The sequence below is a fragment of the Halichoerus grypus genome, chromosome 6 (genome assembly GCF_964656455.1).
Source record: "Halichoerus grypus chromosome 6, mHalGry1.hap1.1, whole genome shotgun sequence".
NCBI classification, from domain to species: domain Eukaryota; kingdom Metazoa; phylum Chordata; class Mammalia; order Carnivora; family Phocidae; genus Halichoerus; species Halichoerus grypus.
Genome location: NC_135717.1, coordinates 143484886 through 143503519, shown reverse-complemented (window position 1 = coordinate 143503519; position 18634 = coordinate 143484886). Strand labels below are relative to the sequence as shown.

The following is an 18634-nucleotide window of genomic DNA, read 5'->3' as shown; positions in this document are numbered from 1 at the left end:
ATACTAGACACATTTATAATATTATGGGTAGTAAAATATCTGTCTTGGTGCATTTTATTAATATGGGTAGTAAAATATCTATCTTGGTGCATTTTATTAATAATTGATTAAAATCAATGAAGAATTCACCTATTTTGAAATATAATTATTTAATATCAGAGTTCTATCAACCACATGGGTTTTATAATCCAATACTTTAAAAACAATGGCAACATTTCTTATGGGATTTAAACCTCTCCATTTGAGCTAAGTGTAGTTTAAAAAACCTACCATGTTAGTAAAAACATTTTGGAACTATATATGGCATTTATGCCACATATCACTTATAAATAAGAAAAAAAAATTTTATCTTGTTAATAACAAGCTTAATAACTTGTTAATCAATATCTTGTTAATAACTTCTCCAGCAAGGAGTTTTCATTTGGGTTTGGGGAGGTCTGTCCATGCCATAATAGTTCAAATATACGATCACAGAGGAAGTTATAAGATACAGGTTTTAAATTACATGTAAAGTGTATTTGTCTAATTGAATAAATTTCTCTTCTCAGCAAAAAGTAAGCCTAGATAGATACATTTCCTTTTTCTTTCAACGCATGTAGGTAACCTTAAACCACTGGCTGTAGGTAAGAAAGAGAAAAATAAGCTTAGTGAAGAAGTGTGGGTTGTTCAGTTTACTTTCTCCTCTGAAAAACTGTGGAGAATGGGCACCAGAAGAAAACTGCCATCCCATATTGCAAGAAAAGACAAGGGGTCCCTTTGACAATGTTACTTTCAGATCCAAAAAAAAAAAAAAAAATTTGTGCAAATTTATCAAACTAATAAGGTTCTTTTTTCATGAAATAAAAATACCATTAACCAGTAGTAAAGTAGCAACACATTATTTAGTTGAAGCAGACATGGGGAAAGCCTTCGTGGGAGTATGCATATATACTCATTCAAGCAAAAAAAAAAAAAGATGGAAAAAAATTATTTCCGGGAAAATGGTAATATACATGGTGAAGCATGAAACAACAGAATGCAAGAACCAGGGATTGTACAAACTGGAGGTGTTCCCCCCGCTGAAAGCATTCCTGGTAAAAAAGAGAAAATTAAACACTATGCAAATCAACACAAAACTCATGCTGATCTAATTTAGACCATAGCCCAGGAGATTGAGATCCTGGTGTTAAAGTCTAAGAGTTTCAATACAAGGTAAATGCACAGGAAGTTAAAGTGAGCTCATTCTGTCTGCCTTCTCTTAAAAATCTAGATTTTGTTTATTTTCACTCATTTTTCAATTTTTTTCCTATCTGTTCTTTTAGATTTAGCCTACCAAAGATTTAGATGCAACCAGAACATAAACACATATTAAAAATTATGTTGCCAAAACAGTTTGATACAATCAATATAACATCATATTCATTAAACATAAGCAGTAGACATATTATGCCTGGTCCCTTCCTACAGGAACTTGATCCTCCCCCAAACCAGTCAAAACTCTGGAGGCCCTGCCCAAGGAGGTGTCTTACTGCCGCCCCTGCCAGTCTGCCCCATGGTTCACTCAAGAGATAACACATGACCCCAAAAGGGTCATTCAGAGACCTTTCCCAGGATTAATAGAGACACCAGTGCAACTCCTTCTGAGATTGAAAAGGGTCAGGATATTATAAACGTGTACGAGTCATCTTTCCAATTGATATAGACAGAGTCCCACAGAGAATGGGGTGAACCCAAAGGAAATCATAGACACAAAATATAAACAAATTTCTGAAATATAAAACACCTGGCTCTAATTGTGCCTACATTTCGTCAACCCCAGGAATTTTCAATTACAGGAGTTAATAAATTCTCTTTTGTGTTTAAGCAAAGTTAGACCAAGTTTCTGTTACTTGCAAACAAAAAAAGTATCATAAATATAAGAGACAAAGAAGAGATTTGGGTTTTGCATGTTTCCATTAATATCTTACTGTACCCCCTAGGGCTTTCCAGCCAAAGAACAGCAAATTTTTCCCCTAGGGATTTTTCTAACCTGACATACACAAATACTCTAAATTATTCCAATATCCTAACTTAATTACCAGTAGCTTTGGAGGAGGGGAGAGGAAAGAGAGAGTGCACAAGCAGGGGGAGCAGCAGGCAGAGGGAAAAAGCAGGCTCCCCACTGAGCAGGGAACCTGATGCTTGGCTGGATCCCAGGACCCAGAATCATGACCTGAGCCAAAGGCAGACGCTCAACTGGCTGAGCCACCGAGGCATGCCTGATCCCAACTATGAATGGAACTTAAAAACAAAAACAAAAACTAACAAAAAACTACAAGCATTTAACCAATTTTTATGTTATATGGCATAGTACATCAAAAAAATTCAACCATAGTCCATCAATACACATGGATATTGATGCAGAAGCCGAAAACAAAGGAATCACAAATAACTATCCACCTACTAGTCTCATGGGTATGATTAACGGAAAGACTGTCTCAGAAAAACAGCTATCATCATTTCCATTTCCAGCAGTTAAATCAACCTTCTCTCACCACAGGTTTCAAAGATGAACCAAACCAGAGAAAGTAATGCATACTCACAAATTATAAAGCATGTCAGCCATGTTGCTACGGTAGTACAAAGCATTCCTATAGGCGCTTTCAGCTTCAGAAATTTTGCTCTGACTCTTCAGAACATTTCCAAGGTTACCCCATGCTGCCAAGAAGAGAAAGAAGTATTCAGGCTGAGCGTCAATCCAATTATATATGACATAATATCAGGCCATCAGGAAGTACCACAGGGAGAGAAAACCTTCATAAAACATTTTTAAGAAGGAAAATTTATTTCCTTTATACTCCAACATTTCATCAAGCCAGGAGATTAAATACAAAGTCTTAAAAAAATTGAAGTAATTATTATGTCTCAAAGCTGATATACATATGCAGTTCATCATAGGGCCAAGAACAATGTTATCTTAAGATCATCTACAAAGGCTTCATGCTCTTTCAAATTTCAGTAGGGGTCTTCGTGGCCTGAAATTATTGTATACTTACTGAACCAGAAACTGTAAGAAATCATCTTAAAATAAGCAAAGATTTCATTCAAACATGATAAAACTGATAAATGACATGGAAGAACAGGATAAAAAGCAAGATAACTAATATCAACGCAACAAAGAGGCTTAATAATCATCAGAACATATTGGTAAAACCTTGTATTTCTTAAAATGGTTAAATATACATGGTTTATTTAGATATAATGTTCTTTTATACCTCCCCTGCTAATAAATCTGTTTGTAGGAAAATCACTGTCTCAGTATTTTCATACATAATATTTGTTTTCTTAAAGATTTTATTTATTTATTTGAGAGAGAGAGAAGAGAATGTGTGTGCACAAGCGGGGGGGAGGGGCAGGAGGAGAAGCGGACTCCCCACTGAGCAGGGAGCCCGATGCGGGGCTCGATCCCAGGACCCCGAGATCATGACCTGAGCTGAAGTCAGACACTTGACTGACTGAGTCACCCAAGCACCGTCATATATAATGTTTAAATAAAATCTGTAATTTCTGTATGCCCTTTATTTTTCACCCCAAGTAATCATGATTTCTCAACATTCAAAAGACCAAAGATACACCATCAATAACGTCTGTATAGCGTGGCTCTCAAGTACACCTAACCCTCAAACTTGGATACTTCTGTTGTCTTCCTTACCACAAGGACATGGGGCGTCGAGTGCTGGAACTGGAGTCCCTCCCAGATAGAAGACGGGGATGAGAAGAAGGCTTATGTGCATCAAGATACATTTACTTGGGTAATTACTGAGTGTATCTGAGGAATGAAAGAGGTTTGGGGGTATCCATTTTTAATGCATAAAAAAGTGTATAATCTTTCAATGCCAAAGTTGCCTCTGTGCCCTGCTAATTTAACACTGTGCCTTAATTTACTCATCTGTAAAAGAGGAAAAATAATTGGTATTTCATGAGTTTTGTGATGAGGATTAAATGAGTTAATATAGGTAAGGTGTTAAGACAGTGCCTGTCATGTGGCAAACACTAGACAACTTTTTGCTATTATCGTTAATATTCTTGTGATTGATACTTTTTGCATTTTACAATGTCAAGGCCCTGCTTATAGAAATAATATCAAATATAATGTATTTTATGCCCTTATATTATCTACAGAGAGTAATAATTTTCTGTATTTGGAAAGTCATATGCCTCCTTTTTCCTCTGATGGAAAACAGAGGGAAAGCACTGTTCTTACATTTATTCATCACCTAATAACGTCACATACCACACCACACTCCTGAAATGGATCGTCTCACTGAGCTCTGAACACAGTCCTGTACATAAAATACCCTGTCCACTCTGTGAGTGAGGAAACAGACTCAGAGACATTAAAGAACTTGCAAAATTAATAAAAAAGTATCAGAGCAGGAATTCCAATCCAAGGCTGGTGGCTTCCAAACTTTTTCCACTGTCCACCTAACATTTTCAGACCACGTTTCATCTTTCACTGCAAACCAACATTCACACACTACAACTCAGACTTGGCATTCTAAATCCATGAAAAACTGAATCCTTGAAGTAAAAGATAAAACTTAGTTTTAAAATATTGTCAAATTAGTTTAAAATATTCTCAAAATCAAATATTAAATTTAATAGCAGTAATACAAAGTAGTAGGAAAAGCATATTATTTACATTGGAATCACTCCAGAGAAATGCCTCCAAATATTAATTTAAGCCCCAGGAAAACACCATTATAATACTATCTCATCTAACCCATAGTCTTTTTTTTTTTAAGATTTTATTTATTTATTTGACAGAGAGAGAGACAGAGAGAGAGGGAACACAAACAGGGGGAGGGGAGAGGGAGAAGCAGGCCTCCCGCTGAGCAGGGAGCCCTATGAGGGGCTTGATCCCAGGACCCTGGGATCATGACCTGAGATGAAGGCAGACACTTAACCACTGAGCCACCCAGGCGCCCCTAACCCATAGTCTTAGAACACAGATGCTGAAAGAAACATAATAGCAGGGCGCCTGGGTGGCTCAGTTGGTTAGGCGACTGCCTTCGGCTCAGGTCATGATCCTGGAGTCCTGGGATCGAGTCCCACATCAGGCTCCCTGCTCGGCGGGGAGTCTGCTTCTCCCTCTGACCCTCCCCCCTCTCATGTGCTGTCTCTCTCATTCTCTCTCTCTCAAATAAATAAATAAAATCTTTAAAAAAAAAAAAAAGAAAAAAAAGAAACATAATAGCAAAGAATTGCTTTGAAAATTCTAAGGCATATTTCCAGGGAAACAAATTGCCATTTTTCTCAGGTACTTCTATCTCAATGAAATAAGCTAACAAGTGTTTCTCTTTTTAATAGTCAACAGATACAGAGTTGTGTTTAGAATGTATGTTTACTGAGTTGGTTGTTCATTTGTTTGTTCATATACATATCCAATTATTAGACCAGTATTTGCTAAACACCTATTTGGCTCTGGGACGTTGATTAGGGGCCGGGCACCTGGACCCGTACGTACATACAAGTTCTCACGCATGCAGAGCTTATGTTTGACACGGGAAGTAAAGCGGAGTGGGGAAGGAAGAACCACATAACAGAATAAATGAGTTAACTTCAGATAATGACAAGTGCTAATGATAAGTGCTAACAAAATAGCCATGTAAGGTGGAGTGGATGAGGCGAATTTACATAGGGATTATCTTAGAAGTGGGGAAATGGATGTGATGTCTAAAGACTGAAAGATAAGGAGCCAGCCTTGCAAAGATTGGTGAAACCAGGTAAGGGGAAGAGTAAAAGCAAAGGATCGAAGGTGGTCTCCACTGGGACAAGGCAGCAAGGGAAATGGTTATTTCAAAGTGAGAATACAACTCAGAATTAAAAATCCCTGGCAAGGTTATCTGAGGCAAAGCCACACGTGATGCCAAGTTTCTTGTTTTTTGTCCAGCTAGAAGTCTCTCACATCCTTATGATTCAGTCATTGCCCTGGGTGACTGGGAAGTGAAAAAGAAAATTCCCAAATTAAGAATATATGTTTAAAACAATTTTACTACTTAGGGATGAAAGAGGAAGGAAGGGAGAAAGTGGGGGGAATGGGAAGAAGGGTAGACTTTGATGTCCTGAACTCATCAGACACTCACCATCAGGCTATTTTTTTTTCTATTGTACATACACATTCTTACAGAATACCAAGGTGAGACAAGGTTACTTTGAATCCATGATAAGTGAGAGAAAGCGAGATTACTTCATAATTTTACCAAACACAAAAAAGAAAAAGGCCACAGCACAACCCACAAAATACCAAACATCCCTCTCTCTTGCTAAATGAATGACTTCTTTATCCAGTCATAGAATTGTTCCCGCATCCAATCTAGAAAATAGCCCTGCTTCTTTAGACCCTCTCCCAAATCACCCAACCAAAGTTCAAACCCTAGGATACAACCTCAGGATCCCCCATGCAATGTTCCCTCAATGAAAGTAGTAATTAAGCCAAATTCTTTAGGATCAGTGTGTTCCTGAATGTCTTTGGCTGAAAGGCATTGACGGAGACAATTTTAGCATACTCAAATATGAAAACAGGGGCGCCTGGGTGGCTCAGATGGTTAAGCATCTGCCTTCGGCTCAGGTCATGATTCCAGGGTCCTGGGATTGAGCCCCACATCGGGCTCCTGGCTCAGCAGGGAGCCTGCTTCTCCTTCTCCCTCTGCCTCTCTCCCTGCTCATGCTCTCTCTCTCTGTATCTCTGTGTCTCCAATGAATAAATAAAATCTTTAAAAAAAAAATATGAAAACAATCCCTTTTCAATATCCCCCCCCCCACCTTGTTCTTTTTCCTCACGCTCCTTTATTACCTTCATACCAGTCTACTCTTTCAGTGTTTTAAAGGGGAACACAAACAGATTGAGATTCCCAGGCATCCAGCAAAGTAGGCAGGTCAACTTAGGGGCCACTTTTACCAGCTCAAAAATTCATCTCACATTAGCAATGAGCATGCAGGTGTCACTCCGAATCATTGTTTTCCTTATTCCTAAGTGTAAGGCATCAAAATCCCTTCTTTTCTTATAACTGTTTATAAAACACAATACTGTGTTTATCAAAATATATTCTGGATTTTTTTTCTTTTAAAGTAAGAGCTGCCAAAACTTAGACTAAAATGTTTGCATACTTTTTTTGGTTTGCTTTATTTATTTATTTTTTTTTTGGTATGAAAACTGCTGTCACTATTTCCACACTTTCTAATTTAAATGTGATTGATTCTTGCATCCATGCTACAAAAACTCAATGCTAACATAAAGATCACTTCTAAAAATATAAAGTTGCCCTACAGAATTATGACCTAAAATTTAAAAATGCCACTGGTAGTCAACTAAATAGTAATTCTTTTCATAAAAGCTATTCATTTATCATATTTCAATGATAAAAAGTACAAAAAAAAAAAACACTGAATTAAAAAACCACTTAAGATTTAGCTACCACAGATGTGGTTTAGAGGAAAACACATTAAAGTGAACTATAAAAAGTACATTTTTAAAGGGCTAGTGTTATGATTTCACATCTATATAATTATCCGATAGAATTAATCAGTGTCGCTATGGGGGTTTTTTTGATCACATCAACCAAGTCAACTTTTTTTTAATATCAGATCAATTTTTAAATCTAGCTAGTCTGACTAATTGAAAGTATCCAACCCAAAATTTGAGAAATATGGAGAAATATCCCAAGCCTCACGGGTGGGACAATTTAACATTAGAAAGATGTCAAGTCTCCAAAATTAATCTAGAAATTCTATGTAATTTCAACCAATATTTTCACATTGTTTATTAATAAACTCAAAAATTCTTTCTAAGCATAAGAGAAATATAAAGCTTGCTTTTTATACCATATTTACCATATACAAAGGTAAGTTCCAGATAGTTTTAAAAGTTAAATGTGAAAAGGTAAAGCTAACAAGAATATGTACGAGAATATCTCTGTGGAAGGAAAAGAGACTCCTTAAAAAGACCTCCAAATAGGGGCGCCTGGGTGGCTCAGTCGGTTGAGCGGCTGCCTTCGGCTCAGGTCATGGTCCCAGGGTCCTGGGATCGAGTCCCGCATCGGGCTCCCTGCTCTGCGGGGAGCCTGCTTCTCCCTCTCCCTCTGCCTGCTTCTTTGCCTACTTGTGTTCTCTCTCTATCTCTCTGTCAAATAAATAAATAAAATCTTTAAAAAAATTTAAAAAAAAAAAAGACCTCCAAATATAACTCAAAAGGTTTTAAGAAAATGATGAATTTGAGTATTTAAAAATTAAGGACTTCTAATTACTGAGGGATAATATTGACAAAGTTAAACATGCATTAATACACTAGGAGAAGATATTTTAAACCATGTAAATAAGGGACTGTACCTCGAAGAAACAAAACTAACAAAGCGACCAGAAAAAAAAAAGCAATCCAATAGAGGGAAAAAAAAAAAAAAGGGCAAAGGATTTGAACAAAAATGGAAACAAAATAGAAAAGTTAAAGCATTTTAACTAATATTCAAATTCCTCAGTAACCCAGAGAAACACAAATTATGACAATGAGATCTGAGATTGGCAATATTTAGAAAACTGGGTAAAGCCAGTCCTGGTGGGGCTGTGGGAGAAGGCCCTGTGTACTATTAGTGACAGTGTAAGCCCGGGACAGACATCCCGTTGGGCCATCTGACAGAACTCTCCAATCAACAAGAGTCACTAAGCCCAGGATAAGCCCTAACCAGCAATCCCACTCTCAGAGAAATTTTCACCTAAGAGAGTATGTAAAAGGGTGTTTAATGAGAACCTCTTAGTGTTGGCTGACAGTGGGAAGCAATCAGCGTATTGTGTTACGGATTACCATGCAGAAGTGAGGACCGGCACATTCCCTGTAAACACTGTAACATGAAAGGACCTTCCAAAGCCGACAAAGAATCAAAATATCAGAGGCATTCTGTGTCACAACTCCAGCTATATATATTAAAAATTCATTCCCACTCAAAATATCACTACACAATTTACAAAGATATATTATAAATCTAAGGATGCAAATCAAGTACATTAGAGCAGTTGTCTATGGTGCAAAGGGAAAATAAAGTTAGAAATAGAGATAAACAAGAGGCTTAGGGGAAAATTTCACACAGATGATTGTGGCAGTGGGTTTGGTAGCTAATTTGTCTTCATTATCACTAATTTCTACAAGTTTATATACATATACTGTGCAATCAACAAATCTTAAAGAAAAATGTCAGTGGTTTCAAATATAAGACAGCAGAATAAAAAAAAAGAAAGAAATAGAGATAAAAGGGAATAAACACATGAATAGAAGAGAGGAAAGCTGCAGGGATCATCTCAGCCATGATCAAACTGGCCATGAACCTAGGAATATAATTAATCTAACTGTCTGCAACTGGGATTTGGGGGTGGGGGGACACACGGAAAATGGAGGGGAGGGGAGAAAAAGAAAGAAGAGAGAGAAGAAAAATTAAGGTCACATCTCACATTCTTTTAAAATAGAGTGGGGTTATCCTATATCCTACTTAAGGAATAAAGGGTTTTAACAGTCACTAAACTTTTTCTTGTACTAAGACAATCAGAAACAGATGTCTGGGATTATCTTCAAATTTTCACTTGGTAATTACACTTTGGACCAACAGAACTTAAAGATCTTATATTCTCATTAATATTTAATGTCACTTAAATTATTTTTTCACATTTTTAGGCTCATACGTTTTAGTGATGCATTCATTTCATAAATGTACCTTTTTTAAACTACAGTTTTACTAGAATAAAATCTCTGAAATTCATCCAAGAAATTATGAGGAAGCCTAAAAAAAAAAAATGTTTTTAAAGACTGTATTTTAATAGACAGTGTGTGCACATGAATCCAATTCACACTTTAAACTCTGGAGATAATATAATAAAGCTCTTATTTGAAGTTCAAAGAATGTAATTAGTTTATTCTAAAATCTCAATATAGTTTTTAAAAGTTCTTCCCAATAGCGTCTGAAAATATACAGAGTACTCATTTTATTCTTGTTGTTTTACAAAATGAATATTATAAGAAGGTACTTTCATTCGAGGGGACTGCTGTCCCCTCCGATGACCTTATCTTCCAGCACTATGAGCCAAGGTAGAGGAAAAAGTGGAGAGAGAAGAGGAGGTAGAGAAGGAATTAAAAAAATACATTGTGATAATAAAAATAATAAGAGTGCTTTCATTTATTTAAAGCTTATTATATGCTTGTCAGTGTCCAGAACTTAACCTAATAAAAAAACCTTTGAGGTGTATCACTATACCCATTTCACTGATGAGAAAGCTGAGGTTAACTCCCTAAGTAGCAAAAAGTTACTGACAAGGAAGAACCAAGGTATGTTGGTTTTCAGGCATCAGAATCTATTTAGAGGTAATGCTATCTCACCCTCTCAGTATTGAGTTTGAATATAAAGTAGAGTATCATAATACTCAATATTTTTACATATTTAATTGAGGGACTGGAGTATAATATGAAAACAAAATAAATTATTCAAATGAGTCATCCCCTCAGAACTGCTAGGGGCAAAAAAACCTCCAGAAACAACAACAAAAAAGCTATCCCATACCCGTATTTCGTAATGTATTTTCCGTACCACAGAAAAATTAATGCCAAACAATATTTTAAGTGTTTTATATTTCTTTGGGAATGTAATTTTAAATGTCACATTTTCCAGTTAACTTATTGGAAATAGAACGTACTCTGTCTGTGTAAACAAAAGGTTGTTACTCAAAGATGCTGGGGACTTCGATACATTAATCAAGATCTTCTAAGTGCCCTGAAGATGCCTTGCACGTAACAGAGATTTTAAAAAGCATTGTTTAACAAGTACATGATTAATTTCCTAAGACGAAGCATATATGATGATTACATGAAGGGAAAGCAAACAGCCGCTTCTAGGTATCACTGACTATGCTTTAGAAAATCTGATCTATTAAGTTCTTTTATTTTCAAAAAGAAAACAAAATTTTTTTCTGCTAAAATATCAGGAAGTGAAGTAGTAGGAATAACTCTTATATCTCAAGGGCCCTTCACATTGATATTCAACTGCATCTACAAGGTATCCACTTACGAAGAAACTTGACCTTAATTCACAACGAAAGCTCCTCTTGTACTTAGTCCACAATCTGCCACAGTTTATTTTATGTTCCTTGAAAGGCAGAAGAACAATTAAATATTCCCATCTCGCTAAAGTTGTTCTAAAGAGAAAATCAAATGTGAGCTCCCTCTAGAAATGCTAAGTGATCTACAGCAACAAATACCTCCAATTCTTTTTTCAAAGCCCTCACTCAAAAACATAGTATTTCTAAATTCACAGACTAACTTCAAACTTACCCTACTGCAATTTCCTATCTCTTGATATATTTCACAAAATCAATGCAGGGAGATTTGAGCAATTTTTCAAGGATATTTTTACTTTATACTAAAAGTCTGAAGACATGTATATTTGCCTATTATAAAAGTTAAAATATTTTTCTTATGATTTTGGCATAAACACTCTTCAAAAAATTAGCTAAGATGAATGACTTTCGATGTTACTATTTAAATTTGAAACTACTTACCATTCAGGTCTACATAAGCGATCACGTCTGAGGGTTTTCATATCAGCATTTTCATTTACTGGTGCACTGAACACAGCCACCAAAATCAGTCAGGACTCTTGCTTTTGACTTCTGCCCTCAGCAAGCATTTATTTTTACCATAGAACTTTCACATAGATCTTTAGATCCTATATCAAACTCCTGAGTTCTACGAAAGGATCTGGTAAAATTGAAACATTTAACTACATAAAACAAGGTGATAAATCCTGAATTTTGTCTCTTTCAGATATGAGTTACTTGTTTGAAATCAGAATGCTACCACCAAAAAGAGTTAAATATGGAAATCTCACCAGTTATCAAAGCCAGACCAGGTGCGAAAGAAAATAAATACAGGAGTGCCTCCTGTGTCAGATAAGAATTCTGCCAACTTAGGTTCTAGGCCTATTTTTAGGCTAATCTTTGTGTATATATTAACTCTTCTAATCCACGTAACACAGGAGATTACCATCCAGCTGATGCTAGTTGAGGAAACCTTGCCGGAGAAGTCAAGTGACACATGGAAGCTAACAGAGCAGGCCCTTGCTTATAATCACCATGGAACACCTGGACTTTACATGTGTTCCCAAAAATGATATAACCAAAGATATAATTTAAGTATCATTTTAAATTATAAAAGTTAATTATGTTAAACTTTCTCATTTTAACAGAGAGAGAGAAAAGAAAAAAGCAGAAGGAGAAGGAAAAAGAGCCACTAACTGCATGGAACTTAAGTTAAATGTGAATATGTTGTTTTTTTAACTACACTCCTTCCATTAGTGAAGATTGTACATTTGTGGCCTGGGCTTTTTTTTTTTTAAAGATTTTATTTATTTATTTGAGAGAGAGAATGAGATAGAGCATGAGAGGGGGGAGGGCAGAGGGAGAAGCAGGCTCCCTGCTGAGCAGGGAGCCCAATGTGGAACCTGGGCTCTTAATTATTTGATAGTCACTTCATATGACTCCAGGGAAATAAAAGCCCTTACAAACCTGTAAGAATTTATTTTTCCCAAAGTAACTAAACCTTGGATTATTACAAAAAGGAACATATTATTAAGTGGGTAAAAGAAAAGAAACTGTCTAGTTAAAATGTTAAGTGAAATAAGTGGACATACTATAAAGATTATGATTCATATGATACCAGAATACATATATATTTATATGTAATTCTAATTAGGGCAATTTTATAATATGCAATTACTTCTCTTGGTTCTTCATCTTTGGGTACTTCAGATGGACCTGAAACTAAATTTATTCTTATTAATAAAATTAAGTATTGAGGGCGCCTGGGTGGCTCAGTTGATAAGCCTGGATCCTGGGATCGAGTCCCGCATCGGGCTCCCTGCTCCACGGGAGGCCTGCTCCTCCCTCTCCCACTGCCCCTGCTTGTGTTCCCTCTCGCACTGTGTCTGTCAAATAAATAGATAAGAACCTTTAAAAAAAAAAAAAGAAAATTAAGTATTGAAAACGACAAGGTAACATTTAGTATTCCAATAATATGTTAATGCTATCTTGAAAACATTGATACTCACTATAATATCTATGTGCATACTGCAATATCCACATATACAATTCAGTGCAGGCTTTTTTTTTAATTTTGATATCTTTAGGGTTGTTCCTTAGCATTTTAGCATCTATAATCTCTACCATATTCCTGACTTTGACAATGAGCCACCCCCACATCCATAGTCTAGTGATGCTTACCAGTACCACTCATGATCTGTGATGCTGGGTCTCCCCTGAACCTGCCTTCATTCCTTAACTTCTCATCTGTGATTGGAATTTTTCCCATGGACTCTCCATTAAAACAAAACAAAAAATCTGCTCTGCATCCCTTTCTTTTTTTTTTTTTTTAAAGATTTTATTATTTATTTATTTGAGAGAGAGAATGAGAGAGAGAGAGCATGAGAGGGGGAGGGCCAGAGGGAGAAGTAGACTCCCCGCTGAGCAGGGAACCCGATGTGGGACTCGATCCCGGGACTCCAGGATCATGACCTGAGCCGAAGGCAGTCGCTTAACCAACTGAGCCACCCAGGCGCCCCTCTGCATCCCTTTCTAACAGCAGTGTGCTCTCTGCAAAATTTCGGATTAACTAACCCATAGTACTATGTAAAATGGCAGTAAATACAACTGCATTTACAAGAGTAATGACTGGAAAGGGGAAACAATTTGGAAGCACCTGAGCCTTGCTTAAGCTTCTCCTCAAATCTTACAAATAGACCCCTTTCACACTGTTAAAAGCAGACAGTAAAACACTTGGTGAATATATAATCGGCATGCTACATAGTGACCCTATTTACAGACATACCAATTCAGTGGAGGCTTTTTAGAAATTCCTCATTATCTGACTGATCTCTTATGAAGTCAGACTGAGACCATGAAGTTGTTCAATGGGCACCTTTAGACTGATTATAAATCCTAAAGAGTGGTTGAGTTGCTTCTGACTTTATATCAGAAATATAAATGTCCCAAAAGAATCCCTTGCTTCTGTCATAACTGGTATAATCTGAGTCTGGCTCAGCTCTGAAAGATGAGAAATGCTTAGACAGGCCAAGGGTTTTATTACAACTACATCAGGAGTTCTAAACAACTCCAGGGTGGAAAATGAGAATCCTTTTTTTAATCCCCTCCTTTGTTCTCTTATTATCCAACCTCTTAATCTACTTTACCTCACAGTGAATCCTGTCATCATTGGGAAGGGTCCTGCCCTCAAATGGCCCCAGGTTAGTTTCCTACTATGTGTCATTGAATGGAATTTTTTTTGTAAGTAGGCTCCACACCAAGCCTGGAGCCCACCAGGAAGCCCAACACGGGGTTTGAACTTACGACCCTGAGATCAAACCTGACCTAAAATCAAGAGTCCGATGCTTAACCAACTGAGCCACCCAGGCACCCCACTAAAAGGAATTTTGATGTGGAAATGTAAAGCAAAATATCCCAAACCTAAGTTTTAGCACTAGTCCTGTTACCAATGAGATCTGGATACACTGAAGTAAATTACCTGACTCTTTTATTTCGCCTACCTCTTACTGAAAAGTCTGCACTCTTTACCATGCTGTTTCTCCTTAAGCGTTCTGCCTCTCAATTTCTCATCTGTGAAACAGGTGGAATGATGCTTGCCCAAGTTAAACTCTAGCATGACTGAGACGATTAAATAAAATAACAGATACATACCCTGAGAAGTACATTATTATGGATAAGGAATGATATTTCATTATCAACCATTAGGAGCATAACCAATTAGATATATACTGTTATCGTACATCTCCCTGTATTCGGTATCTCTGGGAATGCCATTGAGAATTTCATTGCCAAGTAAATCCAGGTCAACCAAAGCAAAACTCAAAGCAGAATTAAATACTCCTGAAGCCAGTTTTAAGGTGAGAAAAATAATGAAAATCCTAAAGTTCACATTTTATAAAAAAAAAATCTGCTTCTAAAATAAAAATATAGTACATCTCAAATATATTGGGACACTATTTTATACCTTACATTAACCTCTATATATTAATTTTTGATAGTCACTTTTATCAACTCAGCAGCTAGAGCCGAACACAGCAAAAGCAGAGTTAATACTAGAGAAAAGGGGAATTTAAAAAGAAATAATCAGTAAAAATACAAATTTTAAGAATAAAGTATGTGAGGAAAAATATTTATGCATGTTAATGAGAAAAAAAGAACAATTATCTATTGAATAACTATGAAATTTCTAAAAATAAATACCAATTATCTTTGATAATGCACAAATCTTGGGCGACTATCATTTGAAATTATTTTCTTCTGTACTTTCAGCTGACTATTAACAACAGAAAAAGAGGGAGGTTAATTGCCTCTGCCTCTTTTTGTTACAGGTCATGAGATAAGGGTTCTTGAAAAAGGCTCTGCAGCAAATACTTGAGGCATTTTTACATCACTTGAAAAACATATTGAAACAAAGAATGTGGTTTCTCATTTAACAGAATTAAGTGTACAATCCAGAAAGTTCGACTTCCAAACAGTGAAAGGAAGCTACTACACAGGTGGGTAAAATAAATAGGAAGAATCGGAAGGGTCAATGCACTAAAATGACCTTATCACATCAATCGAGCAGTATAAGAAAGAGAAGGGCTGGCTTACTCTCCTGAAGCTCTAATCTTAACTAGATTGGGTCACAACAGGGAATTCTCAGAGGCCATTACAGGATCGTTTGCAACAAACCCATCCACTGGACACATATTAATGATTAATTAACATTACCAACTATAAGTTATGATTAGATTATGTGGTTTTAGAGACATGAATCCATATATTTCATCTGTGAGTCCTAAAAAATGTTGACCTTCAGACTAGTTCCATGTCAGGTTGTTTAAAACTCACAGAGAAGCTGTATTTTCCTATCAAATAATCAGGATTGAGGTTAGGATACGCTTCCTTAAGCACAACCTTTTAACTTAAAACCTCAGAAGTAAATATCTACTCTGGTTTCAGTTTGGGAATGAGAACCAGTAGCCACAACCAAAGCATGGTAGGTCTCTGAGCAAAGCACACAAAACCTCTTGCTTCTAGAATCACACCATAGAGCAACGAGGCATGGCACAAGATGGACTTTAGTGATTGTATCACCTGTCCTCAAAAAGTGTCTCAAAATCATTGTCCTCGTGTGTAACAGCAAAAGAGATTTTAAAATCCCATACCATTGCTCCCAAGTAATAGAATTTCAAGGGTAAAAGTAGTCTCAAATATGACATTGTGACTAAAGATATGAAAAACGCAGAATACAAAGATTTGTACAATATCATTAATTAATATGCTCATGTTTTCATTACATGAGCTCAGAAACTCATTTCTACTTTAAAATTGTTTTCAACACTCACACAAATATGGACAATACTCTTCAATCTTAACCACTAGGGTGAACATGACTTGAAGCCATCCTCGGAAAATACTCAGATTATTCAAAATTGGAGTTAAGTAGAAAAATGAGGTATTGTATCTACCAGTTTTGCAAACCACCAATGCTTATCTGTAAAACACAGAGTAAGCCAAGTGATAAAGTAAAAACAGATAATATATCAAAATATCAGAGACCTTCTGCTCTTTGCTGGTAGTCTCATGATAAGTAATTTGAGAAATTTACTCCCTTTCCCCAAGAGAAGAAAAAAAAAAATCATTTATCACATTTCTTTATTATAGACACTCCCAGCTGCAATATGCAGAGCCCCAAACACTGTAAAACTGTGTTTCCTCTCCCATCCAGGAGAACTGTACTCACAGAAAAAAGTACCCTGACACCTCAGTAATCTGTTTTTGTCAAAATCTGACTCTCAGCTGTTGTATTGAGTATCTCATCCAGTTCCTTTTTTCTAAACCTAAAATCCCTAGAAAGTTTTCCTAATTAAAATATATGTCTATGCTCCTTCCGAAAAAGATATTAATGTTGATATTTTAATATAATGTTTTACAAAAAATAATTGAATTATGCTGTTTAAGATGACTGAATGAACATTCAGAGTGACAGCTAGTATTATTGGGAATTAGAATCCTAAATGCAAGACACAATAAAGCCTCTAATATAGCTCTGCCCTCCAGAAGGTGTTTTTTTTTTTTTTTTTAATTTCTCTCCACTATTTAATCAAATCGGATTATGGTTTCTTACTTGGAAAACAGTATTATCATTTTTTAAATCAAAATTTTTTATATGTTTTATCCTTATTTAATTTTTAGTAAGCACAAAATACGTACATTTCTGCTAGATCCCCCTGGCTGGTAATATACATATTTTAAAATTACAGACAAATTGAATACTAATATGCAAAGCTAAAAAGATGAGATTTCTAATTTAATATCTCTACGTAAAAATAGAGCTCACATTTTGTTTTAACCATCTTCCCAGTCGAGTGATATACAAAGAGTCTTCTACAGCTAACCCTTTTTCAAAAATTATTATGACTTGAAACACCTCAGATTTTTCCATAATCCCTTGAGACTTAACTGAAAGTTTCTTTTAAATCCATGATCACCAGTAATAGGTGTATAGGTATATACATAAGGGTAAAATTAAAAAACATGTTCTGTTTGTCTTCTTGAAAATCTGCTCTATCTGTGACATTATCTGTAACTTCATCTTGTAGCAGGAAATAAAGATATTTTTACCCGTCTGTGCTTTACAAGGGTCAAATACCTATAATTTCATTTTGCGTAAGATAGAGCTGTCATATACTCTTTAGCTTACATTAGCAGCTTGGTTCTCTTTTGTTAAAAGAGAATTTAAAATTTCAAAAATATTAGCTATGTCTTAAATAACTCTATTCTCAAAAACAGCTTCTAATATAGTTAACCATTTCTTTTTTTTAAATTTTTTTATTTATTCATCTGAGAGAAAGAGAGTGAGTGAGAGCACAAGCAGGAGGGAGGGTCAGAAGGAAAGGGAGAAGCAGACTCCCTGATGAGCAGGGAGCCCAACGTGGGACTCGATCTCAGGACCCTGGAATCATGACCTGAGCCTAAGGCAGACACTTAACCGACTGAACCACCCGGGTGCCTCAGCCATTTCTTAATAGATGCCAGATTTGAAGGTATTTCTAAACCTTCCCTTTCTGGTACTATTATGGAATGTAATGTCCAGACCTTCTCTCCAAGTACGAATACATAAAAATGCTAGGTCAAAAAATAAAAATACTTGTTAATGGAATGTATTAGTTGGTAGGATAGTAAGGGGAATCCCTGGGTCTGGAAAGGGCTTGAAAGCAGGAATCCAGAAGGGTAGACAAGGGAAGATGGCATTCACCCTGCATATGTGACACGATGATGAAAGAGGCCTTGGGCTTTAATCAGCTTTAAGCGGGAGTTTGGATTGCAGAAACCGCAGAAACCCAAGCCCCCTGAAAGGAAACAGCCTGAAAAGATGAAGGAGAAACAATCAAACAAACAAAAAACCCCCCAAACAATTCAGAGAAGGAGATGGTAGATGTATTGTCTGTCAAAAATATCTGGACAAACAGAAAAAAGAACAAAAAATTCCCCGTGATTTCCTATACATAAATCCACCTTCACAAAGTTTGGGGCAAAACTACATCTGTTGCTCAAAGTG

The 18634-nt window shown here is 36.2% G+C and overlaps 1 protein-coding gene and 1 non-coding gene across 5 annotated transcripts in view; both read right to left on the bottom strand.

The window, feature by feature from the left end:
* TMTC2 (transmembrane O-mannosyltransferase targeting cadherins 2) overlaps positions 1 to 18634 on the bottom strand; it is a 388107-nt gene that overhangs the window by 175474 nt on the left and 193999 nt on the right. For all 4 annotated transcript variants that reach the window (XM_078076381.1, XM_078076382.1, XM_078076383.1 and 1 more), the window contains one exon: positions 2562 to 2676. In XM_078076381.1, the coding sequence (XP_077932507.1) occupies positions 2562 to 2676 (115 nt within the window). The remainder of the gene's footprint in view (positions 1 to 2561; positions 2677 to 18634) is intronic.
* Positions 6856 to 7005, bottom strand: LOC118531125 (U12 minor spliceosomal RNA). Its single transcript, XR_004914997.1, has one exon. It is a non-coding gene; the product is annotated as a U12 minor spliceosomal RNA (small nuclear RNA).